The sequence below is a fragment of the Ranitomeya variabilis genome, chromosome 2 (genome assembly GCF_051348905.1).
Source record: "Ranitomeya variabilis isolate aRanVar5 chromosome 2, aRanVar5.hap1, whole genome shotgun sequence".
NCBI classification, from domain to species: Eukaryota; Metazoa; Chordata; class Amphibia; order Anura; family Dendrobatidae; genus Ranitomeya; species Ranitomeya variabilis.
In genome coordinates, this window is record NC_135233.1 from 464,294,906 (window position 1) to 464,320,306 (window position 25,401).

General features: G+C 47.9%; 1 protein-coding gene across 2 annotated transcripts in view; it reads right to left on the bottom strand.

The window, feature by feature from the left end:
* Positions 1-24,352, bottom strand: part of TAF6L (TATA-box binding protein associated factor 6 like) — a 29,368-nt gene extending 5,016 nt beyond the window's left edge. The window contains exons 1-10 of one of the 2 annotated variants that reach the window (XM_077287545.1): positions 24,222-24,352; positions 16,922-17,082; positions 13,264-13,350; positions 6,832-6,982; positions 6,704-6,754; positions 6,530-6,624; positions 6,370-6,444; positions 4,970-5,187; positions 2,996-3,128; positions 2,736-2,864 (exon numbers count right to left, since the gene is read on the bottom strand). In XM_077287545.1, coding sequence (XP_077143660.1) covers positions 2,736-2,864; positions 2,996-3,128; positions 4,970-5,187; positions 6,370-6,444; positions 6,530-6,624; positions 6,704-6,754; positions 6,832-6,982; positions 13,264-13,350; positions 16,922-17,068 — 1,086 coding nt within the window. In that variant the 5' untranslated portion in view covers positions 17,069-17,082; positions 24,222-24,352. Of the gene's footprint in view, positions 1-2,735; positions 2,865-2,995; positions 3,129-4,969; positions 5,188-6,369; positions 6,445-6,529; positions 6,625-6,703; positions 6,755-6,831; positions 6,983-13,263; positions 13,351-16,921; positions 17,083-21,967; positions 22,727-24,221 lie in introns of those variants that run through there. The other variant, XM_077287544.1, reaches the window with a different exon arrangement.
* Between the last annotated feature and the right edge of the window lie 1,049 nt (positions 24,353-25,401).

Sequence of the window (25,401 nt, forward strand, 5' to 3'; positions counted from 1 at the left end):
GATACCTGGAGGCGACACTCCGTGTGCCCGTCTGTTGATGGTGTGGGGAGATCGGTGCCCTTTAAAGGGCCCGTTGCCCTTAAAAATCAGACCAGGCATGGCGTCCCATGTAGAGGCTTCTGTCCAGTGAATCGCTTATCCGAACTGAATGGCAAATGCTCTACGAGGGAGTTTAGTCTCCTTATGAGGGACACTGTGTAGTCTAGAGCAGGACCGGAGTCCTCGTCAATGTACAGAGATTGGATGATGATATAAATAGGCGAATCATCCTTTACTGAAGCTGTGGCAAGTCCAGGTCCAAGGCAATATCCGATCCGTGTTCAGAATCTTGTTGTCAGCAAATCCTTGGAGAGAGATCATGAAATGAAAACTTCCGTTTTGTAGATGCCTGTACTTTTCCAGAATACTCGCGGCCACTGCTAGCCGACGGATCCCATGTAGGAGAGGGACCATGTATATCGGTCCTGCGAGCACTCCGAGCCACGGAGGGATTCAATTTCTTGGTCAGAAAAACCAAGGGTTGCGGCAGAGACGAAGTCCACTGAGGGAACTAGTTACACTGGGATAAACTGGGATCAGCGGCAGAGGGCTCCTCATTTATGACCGGCTTCGGATTGGTCATGTGCCTTTAAGACCAGAGAATACTGGTCGTGTGCCTTTAAGACCAGGGGATAATGGTCATGTGCCCTTAAGACCAGGGAATACTGGTCATGTGACTTTAAGACCAGGAACACTGGTCACGTGCCTTTAAGACCAGGGAATACTGGTCATGTGCCTTTAGGTAAAATCTCGCAGAGAGCGAGAAGCGCCAATTCGGGGGGCGGAGCCACAGGCACGATGTGGGCGGAGCCTCGAGACTTCCATGAATAGGCCCAAGCCGGGGCCTAAATTTCTGTGGCCGGCGCCAGCGTAGAAGTGAGGGGCGTTGCAGTGGCCGAGAAAATTGAGCGCTTCCGTGCCAGGTAAAAAGCGCCAAGAAAACAGGCAGAGCCGCCTTAGGGCACCACAGTGCGCTTCCGGGGTGCGGCCTACACATCGGCCGAAGCCGGGGGCTAAATTTTGTAGCCGGCTGGAGCGTTACCTCAGGGAGGTGGGCCACAGGGAAGCCTGAGACTGCCTGTGAATATCCCGCTGCAGAAGCCCATCGCTGGCAGGATCCACTCACCATCGGTGCGCGTCCCGGCATGGAGCCGCCGCGGATGTCGGGTATTGCAGCGTGGACGGTGCAGCGATAGAGGGATAAACCTCAATCCACCATCCCCTTGTTAGGGAGGTGGAGAGGAACCGTCAGCCTCCTTGTGCCATCCGCTTTCACAGTGGTGGGACAGTGGGGGCTGCTCGGACGCCATAGAGGGGGGCCTCTGTACATCCACGGAGTTCAGTCCGGGTGGACAGGGCCAGTTGTCCGGCATTAGGCCTGGCTCCAGGAGAGGATACATGGAGGCGACACTCCATGTGGTCGCCTGCTGCTGGTGTGGGGAGATCGGGACCGTCAAGGAACCGTCGCCCCTGAAGTGAGCTGGGCGGGGCTCCGGCGGTTGGCGGGGATTTCAACTGCGGCCTAGTCTGGCTGAAAAAGCCGGGGACTAAATTTATGGAGCCTGCAGGTGGAGCGTGTCGGCGGGCCGCAACGTAGCGCCGAATGATTGCCACTGGCGTACCGGCCAGCGGCACCTCTCCCCAGGGATTCCACGCAGGCAGCATGAGGAAGGAAACTACTCACCACCCCGAGCAGAGATGCAGCCTCTATTGCGAGGGAATAAGCTCAATCGATCCTCCCTTGGCCGGGGGATGGAGAGCCTCTGTCCATCTTCATATCTGCCTGCCGCAGGGGACTTACGGCTGTGCCGGCCGCAGGGGGCTTACGGCTGTGCCGGCCGCAGGGGGCTTACGGCTGTGCCGGCCGCAGGGGGCTTACGGCTGTGCCTGCCGCAGGGGGCTTACGGCTGTGCCTGCCGCAGGGGGCTTACGGCTGTGCCTGCCGCAGGGGGCTTACGGCTGTGCCTGCCGCAGGGGGCTTACGGCTGTGCCTGCCGCAGGGGGCTTACGGCTTCTGTGGGGACTACATGACATCAGCAGGTGAGGGCTTAATTGCGGAGGAGCCCGGGAGATGCACATAAGAGGTATACTCTATGTGCTCACCATGGGGGAGATCGGGACCGTATAGGAACCGTCGCCCTAGCGTAGATTAGGCGTGCCCCAGTCGTCGCAGGAAAGGTACGGGAAGGTATACTCGCCGTGCTTGCCAGTTGATGGTTCGGGGGGAGAGCGGACCCTAGAAAGGAATCCGTCGCCCCCTTCACTCCGTTAATTAAAAAATAAAAATTTACAGAAAATAAAAAATGTTGGGGTCTGAAAACAGACCCAAGTGCCTCCTACAGACACTAAGCAAGAACTGGTTAGCTGAGAGCCAGCAGGAGGGTGTATACTGCAGGGGAGGAGATCACTTTCTTTGTATCACTTAGTGTCCCCCTAGTGGCAAGCAGCATAACACCCACGGTCTGTGTCCCCCAATGAGGCGAAGGAGAAATGTATATAGTCCCTGCAGACCCCCAAAGACATTTAAGTTATGATTAGACTAGACATTGGGGTGATAACTGCTTATCTTCTCATTCGTTCAGTAGAAATAAATGCCATCAAGCTGTCCAAAGGTGACAGAGCGCACATATTCTGTCTGCGGTAAGGTGGGTGATAGCATGAAGAAAGGTTCCTTTAGTTCACTTTTGCCCACTTACCAGAATGGCTCCATAGACCTTATGGCCGTCTGCCTTGACCTGAGCATTGGACATAGAGTGATCATCTAGCACTGTTTGCAATCCAGCCCAGTAAGTTGGGAGCAAAGGATACAACACCTGTTCCACTGCCTGAAATTAAAAATGAAAAATGGCCTAGTAGAAGTCCTAACCGGCTTAGTAGCTTACATTCTGTTATTTTTGTAAAATACGGTTCCATCCTGCTAATAGGAAGAGGTCGCTAAACATGGCTGAAAACTTACCTTCCAGCCTAGGGCATGGAGACCAACCACCGCTCCATAATGGGAGCACAGAGGGCGGACAGGGTCTCCCAAAACTTTTTGCAGAGATTGCAAAACCTGTGTATACAGTGACCCTTCCAAATCCCGATGTGTCCTGAAAAATAAAAGATAATCAGAAAAGTTGTCACGACTGCTCTACAACCTAAGAGTCTATTCACATAGCTTTCAGGGTGTACTGGAGGTATAAGTCTAAAGGATTTAATGGATGCTACTAAACTGGCACACAGTGATAGCCATCACCCGTAGACTCTCATGAAATTATCTTGTTATTATTGCATTTTCATAAACTGCTGAACTTTTCGATTTCTCTTCCATCGTCAATAATTTCTTTTAGTCATTTGCAAAAAAATAAAAAATAGGCTAAATTTCAATTTTCTGGATCCAATTTTTATAGGTTGTTTTTGGGCCATGTCTGTTTTTAGCATCCGAGTGTCATCCCTTTTAATTATGTTTGAAAAAAACCTGCTAGAAGTTTACAAGATTCACCAAGTAACAAGTTAGCGATAAAAAGATGTGCAGTTTGGGCTGTAAATCGGACCAAACTAAAACAAGTCTCTTTTTTTTTTTTATGTTCAGAGCATGGATTAGGAAAAAGAAAAAAAGATGTGAATAGCATCCTAGAAAATAATTTGATAGTGAAAAACCTTGCTGAAAAGACGATGTGTAAATGAGACCTAAACTGCAAATTCCAAAAGGAAATACACAGGAAGTATCTGGCGACAGAATGCATCCAAACCTATGGCGAGTATCTGGAGTAAGCAGACGCTTTGTGCACTGGGAGCTCGCACTCATTTATAGCAGCCAGTACTGGTATACAAAATAATGGGGAAACCCAAGCAAAAACCTGGGGCTTTGAGGAGATAAAAGGTTGGATAATATATGCTCAGATTCTCCATAGACAATGCAATTTTTGCCAAGAAAATACACCTTGGATTTAACGGCGAGGATGGATTAAAGCGCATGCGAGAAATGCAGGGACACTGAAGATGGCCGTCTCCAGGAATCTTGCCAGATCCATAGAAGCACTTTGAAATGCTAATGTGAGCGTGTTCCTTGCCTAGGAAACCGGCCATCTCTGATAGATTGCAGAAATGGCAGGTAACATAGGCAGTGAGCGGTTAACGATAGAATTAAAACTCCCTTTGTTCTTGAAAAGGTCAATTGCAAAGTTGCTTCTTTTTTTTTTTTTTTTTAACTAGGACTGTGTAATTTCACCCTTTAAAAGGGAACCTGTCACCCCCAAAATCGTATATGAGGTAAGCCCACCGGCTTCAGGGGCTTATCTACAGCATTCTGGAATGCTGTAGATAAGTCCCTGATGTATCCTGAAAGATGAGAAATAAAGGTTATATTATACTCACCCAAGGGCGGTCCGATCCAATGGGCATCACGGTCCAGTCAGGCACCTCCTATCTTCATCAGATGACATCCTCTTCTTGTCTTCTTGCTGTGGCTCCGGCGCAGGCATAGTTTCTGTCCTGTTGAGGGCAGAGCAAAGTACTGCAGTGCGCAGGCACCGGGAAAGGTCAGAGAGGCCCAGCGCCTGCGCACTGCAGTACTTTGTTCTGCTCTCAACAGGGCAGACAAAGTACGCCGGAGCCGCAGCGTGAAGGCAAGAAGAGAACGTCATCTGATGAAGATGTGAGGCCCCAGACCGCGACGCTCATCAGGTTAAGGCCGCCCCTGGGTGAGTATAATCTAACCTCTTTTTCTCATCTTTCAGGATACATCGGGGACTTATCTACAGCATTACAGATTGCTGTAGATAAGCCCCTGATGCCGGTGGGCTTACCTCATATACGATTTTGGGGGTGACAGGTTCCCTTTAATAATGAGAAGATTTCACTTATTTTCAGGATCACGACAAGCGCTGATCAATTTCTTGTAAAATAACAACAAAAAAAAGATTACATTATTTGTCTTCTTCCTTCCTACCATATGCAACTGAGTAGCCCTGCTCCATAGTCTCGCAGAGTCCAGTGATCATTCAGGGGGTTTATGGAGGCGGCGAGGGGCTCGGTGACACAGTACAATACGCTCTGCATGAGGCTGCAGCCATAGCTTCCCAGATACAAGTAAGGATTGGACAGGAGAGACCGGACTAATTGTAACAAGCGGCTCAGCTGCTCCAGATCATGGCTCACTGACTTCACCTAGAAATAAAAAAGGAGAAGAAAGGTGTAAGGCAGTGGAACAGAAGAGATTAAGGTGAGCTGTCACAAAGCTTGAGGCCACGGCTTGTGGTACCACTCTGAAAATAACACACTTCCTATAATCAATCCCCCCGGATCCAGTGCAGACCACTTAGTGGGCTATGACGGCACCGCAAGTGATGACGTTACTAGTCAAAGGCCTATGATCGACTGCAGTGGTCAGGTGACTTGATTAGCATCTGATCATATGCTATCGAAGTCATGTGGCCCCTGCAGCCAATCACAGGCCGCAGCGGTGAATAGTGATATCACTTCTGGTGCTGTCATAGACCATGGAGCGGTCTGCTCTAGATCCACGCAGGGAGGGTGAAAGCAAGTGAGTGTAGGAGTTTGTCATTTTTAGAGAATCCAACATTGTATTTAGCACGAACCACCCCTTTAATACATGCAGCTCTCATCTCTGGAAATCTGATCTATACCGTTCAGATCCGGATTTATTACGTCATGATCTAAACCAGGCAAATACAATATTAGGGTATGTGCACATGCATCTCATGGCAGAGAAAACTCTGCTTACAATTGACACCTTTTTAACATGCGATTTTGCTGCAGATTTTTCCCCTGCTCAGTTACAGTGAAACCTGCAGCAAAAAAATAAGCAGTGTGCGCATGAGACTTCAGTATTCTCATTCACTTTGCTGGCATCAGGAAACCCTTCAGGTTTTGTGTCAAATCTGGGCAGAAAAAAACATGACAAATCTGCAACGTGTGCACAGGCTCTTAAACTGCTGTACATTTTGCAAGTCCTTTAATCTATAACTACCAATGACATAAATAATACATGAGACGGTATTCTCCATGTAAATGTGTAAGGTTTCTTTTTTTTCAGTTTTGATTTAAAAAAAAACAAAACTAAAAATGTACAATAAAGTTATGTGCACATAAACGAAACGGACTTTATTGATAGAAAATCAACCATTAAGCAGATGGGGCTTTACAAAATGTCATCCGTGTGCTGCAGATGGGAGCAAAACTCTAGAAAAACTTGGCCGACACCAGGAACAATGATTATGCCCTCATTCACATTAGATTGTCATCGGGTCCCGTTAACACCAGTTGGAAATGATCTAATGCGTATGACCAGATTCTACATTGCTACAACATTGGCATTGATATACTCACCCCACTCACAACGTACACAAAATATGGCAACAACGCCCCAATCTTTGAGTTTGTCTGTAAATCTTGAAGTGCCACCTAGGATAAATTAGGATAAGAATAAAGTTAATTCCTAACATAGTGAAGTGTTGGGTTGGTGGTGTTGGTTACATAACAAAGAGACCTTCATAAGGTGCAGGTCGTCTCCCAGCACTGCCCTTGTCACACGCTGGTAATATTTCAGCAGGTCATCTGCAAGCATCGAGACAGCGGCAGGAACTGGACGAAGAGAATATGAAAAATCTACATCCGAAAAAGTTTATGTGGAGTGACAAGTATGTAACATGTGAACACTTACCAGTCCCCTGGGGCTCCAGGTTTCCTTTACTGTCCAGATAAGACACATGAACTGGAAAAAGCAAAGAAAATTTAGCAACATCCAGCACCAAACAAAACATGCTGAAGCAGGAGAAGTCGGCCTCTTACCTCTCACGGCGGTCTCCGCGGTTCCCTTGGGAATGTTCGTGGCTAATGCCAGATCCACCAAATTTATCTCACGGTCTTCAGCGCAATGACAGTCGCCATCTCTAACACTGCGGAACGAGACTGGGTCTGGGGATCCGTGACCATATATCGGCTAGAACATAAAGTGATACACAAAAGTGACATCCTGCGTAATCTCAAAATCATCAGATGTGTCCAGCGCTATCTTTCATGATTGTGACCTAATCACCCATATAGCGATATAGCCATCAATAATACATGGCGGTACGAAGGAAAAAGGCAACACGAACCCCCTAATGGCAAAAACTAAGTCAAAACCTTCCCCAATTAGCAATTTTTTTATTTTTTGGTATTTTGTTTCTTCTTCCCCTTCTTCCAAGAGCCATAACTTCTCTACTTTTCTCCCGTATCATCGTCTGCTTATTGCGCAAACAACAACATTTTAGTGATCTGGAACTTGTTTTTCCCATCGACGGACCTGTACAAGGACTTATTTTACTTGGCCGGCTGACATTTTTTTATGCAGTTTTAGGGTACATGCAGAGACCAAAAAACAACATTTCTGTTTTGATTTTTTTTTCTCTTTACCAGGGGCGGACACAGACTGCAGAGGGCCCCTGTGCAAGAAATTTTCCTGGGCCCCCCCCCCATACTGCAACAAAGTTATGTAAACATATAGGTTGTAATATTTATTATCTGTTTAGAACACAACTATCAAATCTAAATAATAAATTCACGTTCAATATTACACAACTGAATATAACACAAAGCAGTCATCTATAAAGCTGTGCCGCCACATATAATGCTCCATACAATTCATTATGGCCCCATAGATGCTCCATATAACGCTGTGCCGCCACATATAATGCTCCATAGTCCATACAATTCATTATGGCCCAGATGCTCCATATAATGCTGTGCCGCCACATATAATGCTCCATACAATTCATTATGGCCCCATAGATGCTCCATATAACGCTGTGCCTGTGCCGCCACTTATAATGCTCCATACAATTCATTATGGCCCCATAGATGCTCCATATAACGCTGTGCCGCCACATATAATGCTCCATAGTCCATACAATTCATTATGGCCCAGATGCTCCATATAATGCTGTGCCGCCACATATAATGCTCCATACAATTCATTATGGCCCCATAGATGCTCCATATAACGCTGTGCCTGTGCCGCCACATATAATGCTCCATACAATTCATTATGGCCCCATAGATGCTCCATATAACGCTGTGCCGCCACATATAATGCTCCATACAATTCATTATGGCCCCATAGATGCTCCATATAACGCTGTGCCTGTGCCGCCACATATAATGCTCCATACAATTCATTATGGCCCCATAGAAGCTCCATATAACGCTGTGCCTGTGCCGCCACATATAATGCTCCATACAATTCATTATGGCCCCATAGATGCTCCATATAACGCTGTGCCTGTGCCGCCACATATAATGCTCCATACAATTCATTATGGCCCCATAGATGCTCCACATAACGCTGTGCCGCCACATATAATGCTCCATAGTCCATACAATTCATTATGGCCCAGATGCTCCATATAATGCTGTGCCGCCACATATAATGCTCCATACAATTCATTATTACCACATAGATGCTCCATCCATAATATGGAGCATCTATGGGGCCATAATGAGTAATGGAGCATTATATGTGGCGGCACAGCTTTATATGGACTCCCTCCCTATAAAGCTGTGCCGCCAGATATAATAAATGCTCCAATTCATTATGGCCCACATAGATAGATGCTGAGTGTCTGATGCTCCGTCCATATATAACGCCTGTGCCGCTCCAATTCATTATGGCCCCGGGCCCGGCCCCCAGGGCCCCATAGATAGATGCTGAGTGATGCTGCTCCGTCCATATATAACGCCTGTGCCGCCACATATAAATGCATACTCACCTCGGCTCGACTCTCGTCTCTGCCCGCCCGCTGGTCCTCACCGTCCCGTCTCTCCGCACTGACTGATCAGGCAGAGGGCGGCGCGCACACTATACGTCATCCGCGTCACCGCGTGCCCTCTGACCTGAACAGTCAGAGCGCAGAGACGGGGCGGGAAGATGGAGCGGCGCGTGGATCATGGACAGGTAAATATACTCACCTCCTGCTCCTGGCTCCTTCTCCCAGACCCGGACTGTGGACAGATCATGGTCTCCGCAGACTCCGGGCAGTGGCGGGCGCCGGGCACGGCAGCTTCTGAGGCTGCTCCAGCGGTCATGTCACTCGCCGGCCCGGCGCTCATTACAGCAGGAAATTCAGGAATGATGATCCACGCGTCGCAGCGGCAGGCAGGCTGCAGTGCAGCAGCACAGTTACGACTCACGAGTCACAACAATTGTCGATTGCCGACGTGCCGTGCATGTCCGTCGGGTCGGGCCCCCTCCCCGCTCTGGGCCCCGGTGCGGCTGCACCGGTTGAACCGGCGGTATGTCCGCCCCTGCTCTTTACGGCTTTTGACCAGACAGGTTCATTCATTTTATATTTTCATAGATCGGACTGTTATGGATGCGTCAATAACCAAATAGGTTTATTCATTTATTCATTACAATTTTTGAATTGTGGGAAAAAAAGGAAGGGGGAATGATTTAAACTTTTACATTTTCTTTTTAACTTTTTTCCTTCACTGTCACATTTTTTTAGCCCCTTTTGAGGACCTGAACCTGCGATCGTTTGATCGCTTGCTCTAAATACTGCAATAATTCAGTATTTTAGTATATAGAAGATATGACAATCACCTATAAAGCCAAGCCTGTTAAGTAAAAATGAACCTGTCAGCAGGATTGTGCTCAGTAACCTACAGACAGTGTCAGGTCGGCACCATTATACTGACTACACTGTTATACGGATATCAACCTGGTGATGAAATCCATCTTGTGGTTGTTGTGCAATCTTTATTTTCAGTTTTGAGTTAATGATATGCTTGTGCTCCGGGGCAGCCTGTGGGGGTCTGCATGTGGTGCTCGGATTAGGTACTCATACTGATCTCTCTGTGACCTGCCCCCTAGTTTACATAATGAATACCTGTACATACTGAAGAAAAAAAAACAAAAACCTTCTGCAGGCAGGTTCCGGCCGTGGACCTGCGCTGCAGCATAATCGCATGTTTAGTGTCCTAGTAATCACTGTTCTTCATGTTACTGATCAAGTACAAAAAAAAAAAATCAATTTGAAAATTGCGCCGCGCAGTAGCAGCCATCTGTGTGTAGAGATCCGATAGCTGCTTGAGAAGAAAAACAAATTGCACAATAGCTATCGGATCTCTATAGACACATTAGTATATTCATTATGTAAACTAGGGAGCGGGTCAGTGAGGGATCTGTGATCTGTCAGCAGTCTGCATTATGAATACCCCCACAGGCCGCCCCGGAGCACAGGCATAGTCTCTGCTCACTCCCACCCATATAAGCTTATGGGTGCGATTGAGACAATGCACATCACTCAGATATCATCCGAGTGTGGTGCGATATACGCTGACCCCGGCAATGGAGGAGATGGAGAAATTCATTTCTCCGCCTCCTCCGCAGCTGTGCTCCGATCCGCCCTTTGCGAGAGGCTCGGAGCACAGACACATGACATTCGGCTCCTGCTGACAGCAGAGCAAGGGCTGAGGGTCATTAGCATATCGCATCCGATGCTCTCACATCGGATGCAATACGCTAGTGTGACCCCGGCCTAACAGCGCCAACCTGACACTGCCTGTAGGTTACTGTGCACAATCCTGCTGACAGGTTCTCTATAACAGCAGTGATCAGAGCTAGCTCCAATCGCTGCTAGTAGAGGCAGATGCTGGCTGTATAACACAGCTGTCACCCTCTATGTATGTAAAAGGCTCAGCTTCTACAACTCAATACACCCACCTGTGGCTTCCAAGGCTTCATACACCTGCCTATGGCTCCGAACACACAACTGTGGCTCCAAAGGCTCCATACACCCATCTGTGGCACCAAAGGGTATGTTCCCACAGTCAGTAAACGCTGCGGGTTGGACCCTGCATACATCCATTGCAGCCAGATGTTACAGCATAGTGGATGGGATTTCAAGAAATCCCATCTCCACTATGTGTGCATCGGCACCCGTGGCTTTCCTGCAGAAACGGACATGTGGCGCGTCTTTCCAGACCGCAGCATGTCTATTTATCTTGCGGAGATGCTCCGTCTCCGCAAGATAAATGTCACCTGTACAATGTATTGGGCGAGGTGATTCCGCACGGTTCAATGAACACCTGCGGAATCACCTGCTTTCAAAAGCCGGCAGTACTTTGGACGGAGCGGACATGTGCTGCGTCCAAAGCGCTGCTGATTACTGACCGTAGGGATGTTGTCAAAGGCTCCATACACCCGCCTGTGGCTCCCAAGGCTCCATACACCCGCCTGTGGCTCCCAAGGCTCCATACACCCGCCTGTGGCCCCCAAGGCTCCATACACCCGCCTGTGGCTCCCAAGGCTCCATACACCCGCCTGTGGCTCCCAAGGCTCCATACACCCGCCTGTGGCTCCCAAGGCTCCATACACCCGCCTGTGGCTCCCAAGGCTCCATACACCCGCCTGTGGCTCCCAAGGCTCCATACACCCGCCTGTGGCTCCCAAGGCTCCATACACCCGTCTGTGGCTCCCAAGGCTCCATACACCCGCCTGTGGCTCCCAAGGCTCCATACACCCGCCTGTGGCTCCCAAGGCTCCATACACCCGCCTGTGGCTCCCAAGGCTCCATACACCCGCCTGTGGCTCCCAAGGCTCCATACACCCGCCTGTGGCTCCCAAGGCTCCATACACCCGCCTGTGGCTCCCAAGGTTCCATACACCCGCCTGTGGCTCCCAAGGTTCCATACACAAGCCTGTGGCTCCCAAGGCTCCATACACCCGCCTGTGGCTCCCAAGGCTCCATACACCCGCCTGTGGCTCCCAAGGCTCCATACACCCGCCTGTGGCTCCCAAAGGCTCCATACACCCGCCTGTGGCTCCCAAGGTTCCATACACAAGCCTGTGGCTCCCAAGGCTCCATACACAAGCCTGTGGCTCCCAAGGCTCCATACACCCGCCTGTGGCTCTCAAGGCTCCATACACCCGCCTGTGGCTCCCAAGGCTCCATACACCCGCCTGTGGTTCCCAAGGCTCCATACACCCGCCTGTGGTTCCCAAGGCTCCATACACCCGCCTGTGGTTCCCAAGGCTCCATACACCCGCCTGTGGTTCCCAAGGCTCCATACACCCGCCTGTGGTTCCCAAGGCTCCATACACCCGCCTGTGGTTCCCAAGGCTCCATACACCCGCCTGTGGTTCCCAAGGCTCCATACACCCGCCTGTGGCTCCATACACCCGCCTGTGGTTCCCAAGGCTCCATACACCCAGGGCCGGCCCGAACGTATAGGCGAACTAGGCGGCCGCCTAGGGCGCCGACCCTGAGGGGGCGCCAGAGAAAAAATAGAAAAAATTATAAAAAATCTTTTCAAAAGGCAAAAGGTGTATGGAGCGGAGCTGAATGTGTATGAGGTGTATGGAGCAGAGCCGTGTGTGTATGAGGTGTACGGAGCGGAGCCGTGTGTATGAGGTGTACGGAGCGGAGTCGTGTGTGTATATGAGGTGTATGGAGCGGAGCTAAATGTGTACGAGGTGTACGGAGCGCAGCCGCGTGTGTAGGAGTAGCTATGTGTGGCCATTATACGGTACGAAGTATCATGTGCGGCCAATATACAGTATGGAGCATCATGTGTGGTCATTATACAGTATGGAGCATCATGTGTGGCCATTATACAGTATGGAGCATCATGTGTGGCCATTATACAGTATGGAGCATCATGTGTGGCCATTATACAGTATGGAGCATCATGTGTGGCCATTATACAGTATGGAGCATCATGTGTGGCCATTATACAGTATGGAGCATCATGTGTGGCCATTATACAGTATGGAGCATCATGTGTGGCCATTATACAGTATGGAGCATCATGTGTGGCCATTATACAGTATGGAGCATCATGTGTGACCATATTTTTTTGTTTATAATTATTCGTTATGAAACAGTGTGATCAGCAGTGCTAAATGGGTGTGGTTGGGACGTGGATATGGGTGTGGCTAGTTATGAATGGGTGTGGTCAGAGGTGTGGCCTAAAATTTGCCACGTTCCCAAGGCTCCATACACCCGCCTATGGCTCCCACGGCTCCATACACCCATAATATGTGCGCATTTATTTTACACGTCAAGGAGGGGGTTACAGGGTTATTTCCATCTCAGCCTCTCACAGCCGATACACAAATAACTGAGTCATGGACCCGTCTTGTAGCCTTGGGCACAGCACAAATGGCTAAAATTGGATTAACCCCTTTAAGTCTGTAAAGATAATCTATTTGATTACCAATATGCTGCATTATCACACTACCTCCACATTGTTCCAGCGCAATGCTCGGTTGAAGTCCTCTACTGTAAGTCTTCGCCTCCGAGAGTGTCTGAGACACTGTGCGCTGAACTGATGAAACAAATACATATAGAAATATACATTAGAACGCAGAGGAGGAGTATAAGGATGAGGGCTCGCACAGACGCCTGTATAACTCGGACGTGTGCTATCCATCTTTGTGACTAAATGGGCAATATACAGAAGGCAGGCACAGAGACCCCAGGTAAGGTGTGTGCACACAGTGCGTTTTTGTTGTGTTTTTTTGTCACAAACCTGAACAGTCTCCTGATTCCAGCAAAGTGAATGAGAATCCCGAACTCTCATGCACACGTTGCTTATTTGTCACGTGCAGATCAATCTGCAGCATGTCAATTTTTTCAGCCGTTTTGCTGCAGATTTCACCAATACTAATGAACAGAGAAAAATCTGCAACAAAATGCATGTAAAAAAACACAACAAAAATGTGCCTATTTTACACAGCATTTTTACTGCCAAGGCAGCAGGATTTTCTGCTAAAAATCCTGAATGTGTGCACATACCCTTAGGCTCATGGCAGCCATCCCAATCCACCAGCAACCAGCTATCGCATCATGGTGGTGCTGATGGGGTAACAAAGGAAGCCCCATCCCAGTTCTAAACTCCTCGGATTCTGCAGTCACTATTAGCTGTGCCATATTAGTAGTGTCAGGTGCTGAACTCCGAACACGGTTTACAGTGTGGGGGGGTGGTGGAGTTCAGAGAGAGCGAAAGAGAGCGGGGAACAGAGAAAGGAAAGACAGAGAGCGAGAAAACAGAGAGAACGAGAGAGAGCGAGAACGAGAGAGAGCGAGAACGAGAGAGAGCGAGAACGAGAGAGAGCGAGAACGAGAGAGAGCGAGAACGAGAGAGAGCGAGAACGAGAGAGAGCGAGAACGAGAGAGAGCGAGAACGAGAGAGAGCGAGAACGAGAGAGAGCGAGAACGAGAGAGAGCGAGAACGAGAGAGAGCGAGAACGAGAGAGAGCGCGAACGAGAGAGAGCGCGAACGAGAGAGAGCGCGAACGAGAGAGAGCGCGAACGAGAGAGCGCGCGAACGAGAGAGAGCGCGAACGAGAGAGAGCGCGAGAACGAGAGAGAGCGCGAGAACGAGAGAGCGCGAGAACGAGAGAGCGCGAGAACGAGAGAGAGCGCGAGAACGAGAGAGAGCGCGAGAACGAGAGAGAGCGCGAGAACGAGAGAGAGCGCGAGAACGAGAGAGAGCGCGAGAACGAGAGAGAGCGCGAGAACGAGAGAGAGCGCGAGAACGAGAGAGCGCGAGAACGAGAGAGCGCGAGAACGAGAGAGAGCGCGAGAACGAGAGAGAGCGCGAGAACGAGAGAGAGCGCGAGAACGAGAGAGAGCGAGAACGAGAGAGAGCGAGAACGAGAGAGAGCGAGAACGAGAGAGAGCGAGAACGAGAGAGAGCGAGAACGAGAGAGAGCGAGAACGAGAGAGCGAGAACGAGAGAGAGCGAGAACGAGAGAGAGCGAGAACGAGAGAGAGCGAGAACGAGAGAGCGAGAACGAGAGAGAGAGCGAGAACGAGAGAGAGCGAGAACGAGAGAGAGCGAGAACGCGCGAGAACGAGAGAGAGCGCGAGAACGAGAGAGAGCGCGAGAACGAGAGAGAGCGCGAGAACGAGAGAGAGCGCGAACGAGAGAGAGCGCGAACGAGAGAGAGCGCGAACGAGAGAGAGCGCGAACGAGAGAGAGCGCGAACGAGAGAGAGCGCGAACGAGAGAGAGCGAGAACGAGAGAGAGCGAGAACGAGAGAGAGCGAGAACGAGAGAGAGCGAGAACGAGAGAGAGAGCGAGAACGAGAGAGAGAGCGAGAACGAGAGAGAGAGCGAGAACGAGAGAGCGAGAACGAGAGAGAGCGAGAACGAGAGAGAGAGCGAGAACGAGAGAGAGAGCGAGAACGAGAGAGAGAGCGAGAACGAGAGAGAGAGCGAGAACGAGAGAGCGAGAACGAGAGAGAGAGCGAGAACGAGAGAGAGAGCGAGAACGAGAGAGAGAGCGAGAACGAGAGAGAGAGCGAGAACGAGAGAGAGAGCGAGAACGAGAGAGAGCGCGAGAACGAGAGAGAGCGCGAGAACGAGAGAGAGCGCGAGAACGAGAGAGAGCGAGCGAGAGCGAGCGAGAGCGAGAACGAGCGAGAACGAGAGAGCGAGAACGAGAGAGCGAGAACGAGAGAGCGAGAACGAGAGAGCGAGAACGAAAGAGCGAGAACGAGAAAGAGCGAGAACAAGAGAGCGAGAACGAGAAAGGGCGAGAACGAGAAAGAACGAGAAAGAGCGAGAACGAGAGAGCGAGAACGAGAGAGCGAGAACGAGAGAGCGAGAACGAGAGAGCGAGAACGAGAAAGAGCGAGAACGAGAAAGAGCGAGAACGAGAAAGAGCGAGAACGAGAAAGAGCGAGAACGAGAAAGAGCGAGAACGAGAAAGAGCGAGAACGAGAAAGAGCGAGAACGAGAAAGAACGAGAAAGAGCGAGAACGAGAAAGAGCGAGAGAGCGAGAACGAGCGAGAACGAGAGAGCGAGAACGAGAAAGAGCGAGAACGAGAAAGAGCGAGAACGAGAAAGAGCGAGAACGAGAAAGAGCGAGAACGAGAAAGAGCGAGAACGAGAAAGAGCGAGAACGAGAAAGAGCGAGAACGAGCGAGAACGAGAGAGCGAGAACGAGAGAGCGAGAACGAGAAAGAGCGAGAACGAGAAAGAGCGAGAACGAGAAAGAGCGAGAACGAGAAAGAGCGAGAACGAGAAAGAGCGAGAACGAGAAAGAGCGAGAACGAGAAAGAGCGAGAACGAGAAAGAGCGAGAACGAGAAAGAGCGAGAACGAGAAAGAGCGAGAACGAGAAAGAGCGAGAACGAGAGAGCGAGAACGAGAAAGAGCGAGAACGAGAAAGAGCGAGAACGAGAAAGAGCGAGAACGAGAAAGAGCGAGAACGAGAAAGAGCGAGAACGAGAAAGAGCGAGAACGAGAAAGAGCGAGAACGAGAGAGCGAGAACGAGAAAGAGCGAGAACGAGAGAGCGAGAGAGCGAGAATGAGAAAGAGCGAGAACGAGAGAGAGAGCGAGAACGAGAGAGAGAGAACGAGAAAGAACGAGAAAGAGCGAGAGCGAACGAGAAAGAGAGAAAAAAGAAAGAGAAAAAGAAAGAAAAGAAAGAAATTTGAAAGAAAAGAAAAGAAAGAAAGAGAGGGAGGGAAGGGAGGGAGGGAGGGAAGGAAGGAAGGAAGGAAGGAAGGAAGGAAGGAAGGAAGGAAGGAAGGAAGGAAGGAAGGAAGGAAGGAAGGAAGGAAAGAAAGAAAGAAAAAAAAAGAAAGAACCATTTTCCAGCAACAAAGTTCAGGTCCCCATTAATTTCTATGGGGTTCAGGTTTCAGATTCCAGTGTGTCAAGTACCGACAATGACAGAGGGAATGGTCAGACCCAGCTATCCACACATTTTTACAGCAGTAATAAACAGCAGAGCAGCACAATCCTAAGTGCTCCATTATTGTTATTTCACGGGAAATACAAGTATTTACTAGAACGAGCATTCCTGGGAAGCAGACAGATCCTCGGAATACAAAACAGTATTTAAAAACGATTCTGGGAGAATAAAGCAGACATGATAATTACCTGTGTGATTTCTCGGAGCCTGTAACACACGTCCTCAGCCAGCAGAGCGGCGACCTCATCAGTGATCTCTAACCCCACACTTTCAGCACTCAGACGGACTGAATCCTGACACAGCTCCACATAGCGTCGATCCTCGGTGTGAGACATCCCGACACTGCGTGCTGCAAACAAAACATGATGGTGGGGTTATTTTTATTTTACCTTTTAATTCTTTGAAAAGGTTGTCTGATTTCAGACTAAATTTGGCCAAAAGGTAATAATGTAAAATAACCCCCCCAAAAAAGCATTCCATCTCTCTGCTGTTCCTGGACATTATCAGTGTTACAGGGCTGCAGCCAATCACAGCAGTTTTCTTAGTCACACGTCTTTTTTTTGTGTGTTTTTGCAGCAGATAAACAGTTTGAGCAAAGTGAATGAGATTCCGAAAATCTCCTGCGCACAATGCTTGTTTTTTTTCTTGCAGATTTTAACCTTCAAAGCATGTCAATTCTTTCAAAGTTTTTCACTTATTCAAATGAATGGAAAAAAAAATACCAAACAAAACATTTTAAGCAGCGGTTTTCCTGCCAACATTCTGGTTGAAAAATCTGTTGCAAATACTCAATACGTGCACAAATGCTAAGGCAATATGCACACAGCCCCCTGGATTGGTTCAGCGTGACAATGTGGTCCTTGGACCAAAAAAATGTTCTGGACGCCTGAAGTAAAGGGACTGGACAGCACACTGACCAAGAAATAATAAATTAATGAACAATAATCAACAATTAATAAAAGATAAATAAATGTAAAAAAAAATCTCTGCCTATTCTATTGTCTTCGGTATGTCTGATGAGACTTGTCCATTCAAGTCTATGGAGGTGCAAAAAAACATTTTTTTTTTTTATTTTTTTTTTAAGGACCCAATTCTATTATTACCCTTGAAAACTGTTTTTGAACATGTCAATTTTACAATGTTTATGTATAAGAAAAGTATGGTGTGAAATATGAACACGCGGATGGCAATATGAATGAAAACCATAAACATTGCACTTTATTTTCCACTGCGTTTTTTTTTTTTTTTTTTAAGTACGGGAAATGGGACTCCCTGAAAACCCATGTCCTCAGTGTGGTTAAAGATGCTGAAAACTGAGTAATTTTGGTGTTTTTTTTTAACCCCTTAACGACCGCCGATACGCCTTTTAACGGCGGCCGCTAAGGGAAAAAGTGAATAGCGCCCCCCAGAGTCGGATTTTCTCTGGGGTCTCGGTTGCCGAGGGTAGCCGAGACCCCAGAGAACATGATTGGGGGGGTTTTTACCGACCCCCGAGTTGCGATCGCCGGTGATCGCACATCGGAGGACAGAGAAATAGTGTCCCCGATGGCCCCCCAATACTCACCTATCTCCCCCGGTGCTCCTCGTGGCTCCCGATGGGCGCCGCCATCTTTTTTCCGGGAAAGTGCGCCCGCCGCCCGGCACCCGGAAGATCTTTGGGGTCTCGGCTGCCGGGGGTAGCCGAGACCCCAAAGAACATGATCGGGGTCGGTTTTTACCGACCCCTGTTTTGCGATCGCCGGTAATTAACTGTTTACCGGCGACCGCAAAAAAAAAAAAAAAAAAGCGATCTGTAATTCTCTGTCCTCTGATGTGATCGCACATCAGAGGACAGAGAAATAGGGGGATTCGGGGACCCTATCATACTCACCTAGTGTCCCCGTGTCCTCCTGCGTCTCCTCTTGCCGGCCGGCTTCTTCCTCTGCAAAGAAAATGGCGGGCGCATGCGCAGTGCGCCCGCCATCTGCCGGCCGGCAGGAGAGACGAGTTGGGGCTAAAATTAGGGTTAGGGCTAGGGTTAGGGTTAGGGCTAAATTTAGGGTTAGGGCTAGGGTTGGGGCTAAATTTAGGGTTAGGGCTAGGGTTAGGGTTAGGCTACTTTCACACTAGCGTTTTTTGGCTTCCGTCGCAATGGTTTTTTTCTCCATTGACTTGCATTAGCGACACATTGCGACGGATTGCCACACGTCGCATCCGAAGTGCGACGGATGCGTCGTGCTTTGGCGGACCGTCGGCACAAAAAAACGCTACATGTAACTTTTTTTGTGCGACGTGTCCGCCATTTCCGACCGCGCATGCGCGGCCGGAACTCCGCCCCCGCCTCCTCGCACCTCACAATGGGGCAGCGGATGCGTTGAAAAAACAGCATCCTCTGCACCCGTTGTGCGGCGCTTACAACGCTAGCGTCGGTACGTCGGCCCGACACACTGCGATGGGCCGAGTACGACGCTAGGGTGAAAGTAGCCTTAGGCTTCTTTCACACTTGCGTCGGTACGGGGCGGTCGCAATGCGTCAGCCCGACGTACCGACGCACGTTGTGAAAATTGTGCACAACGTGGGCAGTGGATGCAGTTTTTCAATGCATCCGCTGCCCAGTCTATGTCTTGGGGAGGAGGGGGCAGAGTTACGGCCACGCATGCGTGGAAATGGCGGACGCGACGTACAAAAAAAAGGTTACATTGAACTTTTTTTGTGACGACGGTCCGCCAAAATACAACGGATCCAGTGCACGATGGACGCGACGTGTGGCCATCCGTCGGTAATACAAGTCTATGGGCAAAAAAGGCATCCTGTGGGCACATTTGCAGGATCCGTTTTTTGTCCAAAACGATGGATTGTGATGGATGCCACACGACGCAAGTGTGAAAGTAGCCTTAAGGTTAGGGTTGGGGCTAAAGTTAGGGCTAGGGTTAGGGTTAAATTTAGGGTTAGGATTGGGGCTAAAGTTAGGGTTAGGGCTAGGGTTGGGGCTAAAATTAGGGTTAGGGTTGGGGCTAAAGTTAGGGATAGAGTTGGGATTAGGGTTAGGGTTTGGATTAGGGTTGGTATTAGGGTTACGGTTGGGATTAGGGTTGGGATTAGGGTTGGGATTAGGGTTAAGGTTAGGGTTGGGATTAGGGTTAGGGGTGTATTGGGATTAGGGTTAGGTTTGAGGTTAGGGTTGAGATTAGGGTTAGGGGTGTGTTGGATTTAGGGTTTTGATTAGGGTTATGGTTAGAGTTGAGATTAGGGCTGTTTTGGGGTTAGGGTTGTGATTATCGTTAGGGTTGTGATTAGGATTATGGATCGGGTTGAGATTAGGGTTAGGGGTGTGTTGGAGTTAGGGTTGGAGTTAGAATTGGGGGGTTTCCACTGTTTAGGTACATCAGATCAGGGGTCTCCAAACACGACAGACAATTTTGCGCTAAAAAAGTCAAATGGTGCTCCCTCCCTTCTGAGCTCTGCCGTGCGCCCAAACAGTGGTTTACCCCCACATATGGGGCATCAGCGTACTCTGGATAAATTGGACAACAACTTTTGGGGTCCAATTTCTCCTGTTACCCTTGTGAAAATAAAAACTTGGGGGCTAAAAATCTTTTTTGTGGGAAAAAAAATATTTTTTTATTTTCACTACTCTGCATTATAAACTTCTGTGAAGCACTTGAGCATTCAAAGTTCTCACCACATATCTAGATAAGTTCCTTAGGGGGTCTAGTTTCCAAAATTTGGTCACTTGTGGGGGGTTTCTACTGTTTAGGTACATCAGGTGCTCTGCAAACGCAACATAACACCCACAGACAATTCTATCAAAGTCTGAATTCCAAAATGGCGCTCCTTCTCTTCCGAGCTCTGCCGTGTGCCCAAACAGTGGTTTACCCCCACATATTGGGTACCAGCATACTCAGGACAAATTGGACAACAACTTTTGGGGTCCAATTTCTCTTGTTACCCTTGAGAAAATAAAAATTTGGGGGCTAAAAAATCTTTTTTGTGGAAAAAAAATATATTTTTTATTTTCACTACTCTGCATTATAAACTTCTGTGAAGCACTTGGGCATTCAAAGTTCTCACCACATATCTAGATAAGTTCCTTGAGGGGTCTATTTTCCAAAATGGGGTCACTTGTTGGGGGTTTCTACTGTTTAGGTACATTAGGGGTCTGCAAACGCAACATAACGCCAGCAGACAATTCTATCAAAGTCTGCATTCCAAAACGGCGCTCCTTCCCTTCCGAGCTCAGCCATGCGCCCAAACAGTGGTTTACCCCTACATATGGGGTTCCAGCATACTCAGGACAAATTGGACAACAACGTTTGGGGTCCAATTTCTCTTGTTACCCTTGTGAAAATAAAAACTTGGGGGCTAAAAAATCTTTTTTGTTAAAAAAAAATATATTTTTTATTTTCACGACTCTGCATTATAAACTTCTGTGATGCACTTGGGCATTCAAAGTTCTCACTACACATCTAGATAAGTTCCATGGGGGGTCTAGTTTCCAAAATGGCAAAATGGGGTCACTTGTGGGGGGTTTCTACTGTGTAGGCACATCAGGGGCTCTCCAAACGCGACATGGCGTCCGATCTCAATTCCAGTCAATTTTGCATTGAAAAGTCAAATGGCGCTCCTTTGCTTCCGAGCTCAGCCATGAGCCCAAACAGTGGTTTACCCCCACATATGGGGTGTCGGCGTACTCAGGACAAATTGTACAACAACTTCTGGGGTCTATTTTCTCCTGTTACCCTTGGTAAAATAACAATTTGGAGGCAAAAAGATCGCATTTTTTCTACAAAAATGATTTTTTTATTTTCACGGCTCTACGTTATAAACTTCTGTGAAGCACCTGGGGGTTTAAAGTGCTCACCACACATCTAGATAAGTTCCTTAAGGGGTCTAGTTTCCAAAATGGTGTCATTTGTGGGGGGTTTCCACTGTTTAAGCACATCAGGGGCTCTCCAAACATGACATGGCGTCCGATCTCAATTCCAGCCAATTCTACATTGAAAAAGTAAAACGACACTCCTTCTCTTCCAAGCTCTGCGGTGCGCCCAAACAGTGGTTTACCCCCACATATGGGGTATCGACGCACTCAGGAGAAATTGCACAACAACTTTTGTGGTCTAATTTCTCCTGTTACCCTTGTGAAAATAAAAATTTGGGGGCAAAAAGATCATTTTTGTAGAAAAAATGCGATTTTTTATTTTCACGGCTCTACGTTATAAACTACTGTGAAGCATTTGGGGGTTCAAAGTGCTCACCACACATCTAGATAAGTTCCTTAAGGGGTCTAGTTTCCAAAATGGTATCACTTGTGGGGGGTTTCCACTGTTTAGGCACATCAGGGGCTCTCCAAACGCGACATGGCATCCGATCTCAATTCCAGCCAATTCTGCATTGAAAAAGTCAAACGGTGCTCCTTCACTTCCAAGCTCTGCGGTGCGCCCAAACAGTGGTTTACCCCCACATATGGGGTATCGACGTACTCAGGAGAAATTGCACAACAACTTTTGTGGTCTAATTTCTCCTGTTACCCTTGTGAAAATAAGAATTTGTGGGCGAAAAAATCATTTTTGTGAAAACAAATGCGATTTTTTATTTTCACGGCTCTACGTTATAAACTTCTGTGAAGCACTTGGGGGTTCAAAGTGCTCACCACACATCTAGATAAGTTCCTTAAGGGGTCTAGTTTCCAAAATGGTATCACTTGTGGGGGGTTTCCACTGTTTAGGCACATCAGGGACTCTCCAAACGCGACATGGCGTCCGATCTCAATTCCAGCCAATTCTGCATTGAAACAGTCAAACGGTGCTCCTTCACTTCCAAGCTCTGCGGTGCGCCCAAACAGTGGTTTATCTCCACATATGGGGTATCGGCGTACTCAGGAGAAATTGCACAACAAAATTTGTGGTTAAATTTCTGTTTTTACACTTGTGAAAATTAAAAAAAATGGTTCTGAAGTAAAATGTTTGCAAAAAAAAGTTAAATGTTCATTTTTTTCTTCCACATTGTTTCAGTTCCTGTGAAGTACATAAAGGGTTAATAAACTTCTTGAATGTGGTTTTGAGCAGCTTGAGGGGTGCAGTTTTTAGAATGGTGTCACACTTGGTTATTTTCTATCATATAGACCCCTCAAAATGACTTCAAAGGTGATGTGGTCCCTAGAAAAAAATGGTGTTGTAAAAATGAGAAATTGCTGGTCAACTTTTAACCCTTATAACTCCCTAACAAAAAAAAATTTTGTTTCCAAAATTGTGCTGATGTAAAGTGGACATGTGGGAAATGTTATTTATTAACTATTTTTCGTGACATAGCTCTCTGATTTAAGGGCATAAAAATACAAAGTTTGAAAATTGCAAAATTTTAAAAATTTTCGCCATATTTCCGTTTTTTTCATAAATAATCGCAAGTAATATCGAAGAAATGTTACCACTAACTTGAAGTACAATATGTCACGAAAAAACAATCTCAGAATCAGCGGGATCCGATAAAGCGTTCCAGAGTTATAACCTCTTAAAGTGACACTGGTCAGAATTGTAAAAATTGGCTCGGTCATTAAGTACCAAATTGGCTCTGTCACTAAGGGGTTAATCTAACAGAAGCCTGAAAGAAGAGCCTGTAAAAAAAAAATTTAAATTACAATTTTTTTAAGTGCAGAATTTTTATTATTTTCTGCACCCAAAAAAGAGCAGCATCACATACAAATCACAAACAAATAAACACACACAAAAGCATAACAATAGGAGAAGCCTGTAAGTCTCACATGCTATTATTGCAGAATTACTGCTCGTGAGAACATTTTTTTCATTAAATGCATGTGTTTGGGGGGTGAAAATGATTTTTGCTATTGGGTTTAATTAGAAATGTTGCGCCGTTTGCCTTCCATAGGCCCTGTGTTGTACTATGTCTATGGCTGGCTGCAGGATGAGCTCACGGAGGATCTGTCAGTGAGCTCATTCTGTCTTTAGATGGTATATGGGGCCTCTCGCCCGATCAATGACCAGGCAAAGCTGCTGGGGGAGGGGGAGCCTTCAAAACCCCCCAAAAAAACACAATTTAAAAAAAAAAAAAAAAAAAAAAAAAAAAAAAAAAAAAAAATTAGCTTCAAATATTTGCATTTTAATAAAAATATAAACATTGACCCCAGAAGTGGACAATCCCTATTAACATCTCTAACTAATCTGTGCCCCGAAAACCTGGTGCCATCTTAGATTAACCCTTCCCTAGACGCCAAGGAGCACATGACCGGTCTATTTGTTGCAGCAGATTTCTGGGGTAACACTGATGTGGGCTACAGTTTAGCGCAAGGCTTGACAGTGATGGGCCGTGTAATCTGCAGGGCTCACACCCCACAGTGGACACCAGCTCACTAGTGGCATTTCTAGCGTGGTTTGCCTGCTTATGACGTCACCAATTTCCTCACTCCCAGCATGCAACACTCCCTGTGTGCGCTGCACCGCTGCGTGTCGCTCGGGAGTGCTGCGGCTTCTCGTCCCCTGTAGTGCGGCCACTCACCTCAGCTGCCGGTAAAAAAAACACCCACAAACTCATCGGAATCGGCGCCGCACTACAGAGGCCGCATTCCTCACCGCAATCGTCTGTGCACGGCCTGGTGGGCGGAGACTGCGCTCATTGGTGGACGTGGACGTCAATCACATGAGCAGAACGCGGCGCTTGTCCTTGGTCACGTGATGATCGCTTTGTGAGGCGCCCAGTGACTACCAACATGGCTGGCCAGTCCTTAAAGGGGACTCATATGTACCCTGCAAAACAGAAACACTCCCTGAGGTTTTATTTTATTTTTTTTGCACCCATAGACTTAAAGAGGTTTTCTACTCTTTTTTGGACAACCGATTCTAGTAATCTAAAACAACAAAGACAGAATGATTGTACGTACCCACACTTCCCGGATCCAGCACCCCGCCGCTACGTATTGACTGCAACCATAAAATCATGTCGAGAGTGTACGTCACTGCTGCACACAGTCACCGAATCCGCCAGCCCTGCTAATGTAGACAGCACAAAGTTGATTGCCTGCAGCGGTGATGTGCTACAGGCAGCGGTGATGATGTGCTACAGGCAGCGCAGACTCCAGAGCAGCAGCAGAGAGCTGGACCTGGGGAGCATTAATACTAGCTCATGTTCTTATTTTAGATTACTCGAATTGATTGGAGACCACTTTTCTAAAAGTGGAAAAACCCCTTTAATGCACACACACCTTAGATAAAAACGCGCTGATAAAGATCTTTTCGTTAATGACCCCAAACTCATCACAGACTACAGTGTCAGGACTCTGAACATTTTTTACCTTTTGTGCATTACTGCCCTTTTCCAAGATGGCGTCTTTGGTCTCATGTGCACTGTGTCTTCCTGCTATAAAACTCCACCCCAGCCTTCAGTCTGTGCTAGAGTATTCTGCCTTGCATCCAGCTCTGACCTCATTACTCCCTGGCTATATACCTGCTCCTGTGAACCTGTGTGGTGATCCTGCTACTCTGCTCTGAGTTCCTGCTGCAGACACCAGTTTCCAGTAATCCTCCTTCATCTGCTGCTCGTGCTTGCTTCCATCTGCATTTGCTGGACATGTAAGCTGTTTCTGCTCTGCCAGAACCTGAGACTATTACCCAGACCTCCCTGGTTGAGCTAAGATATGATTTGAACTGCCTTATAAGCATATCTATCTTTGCCTGGACTA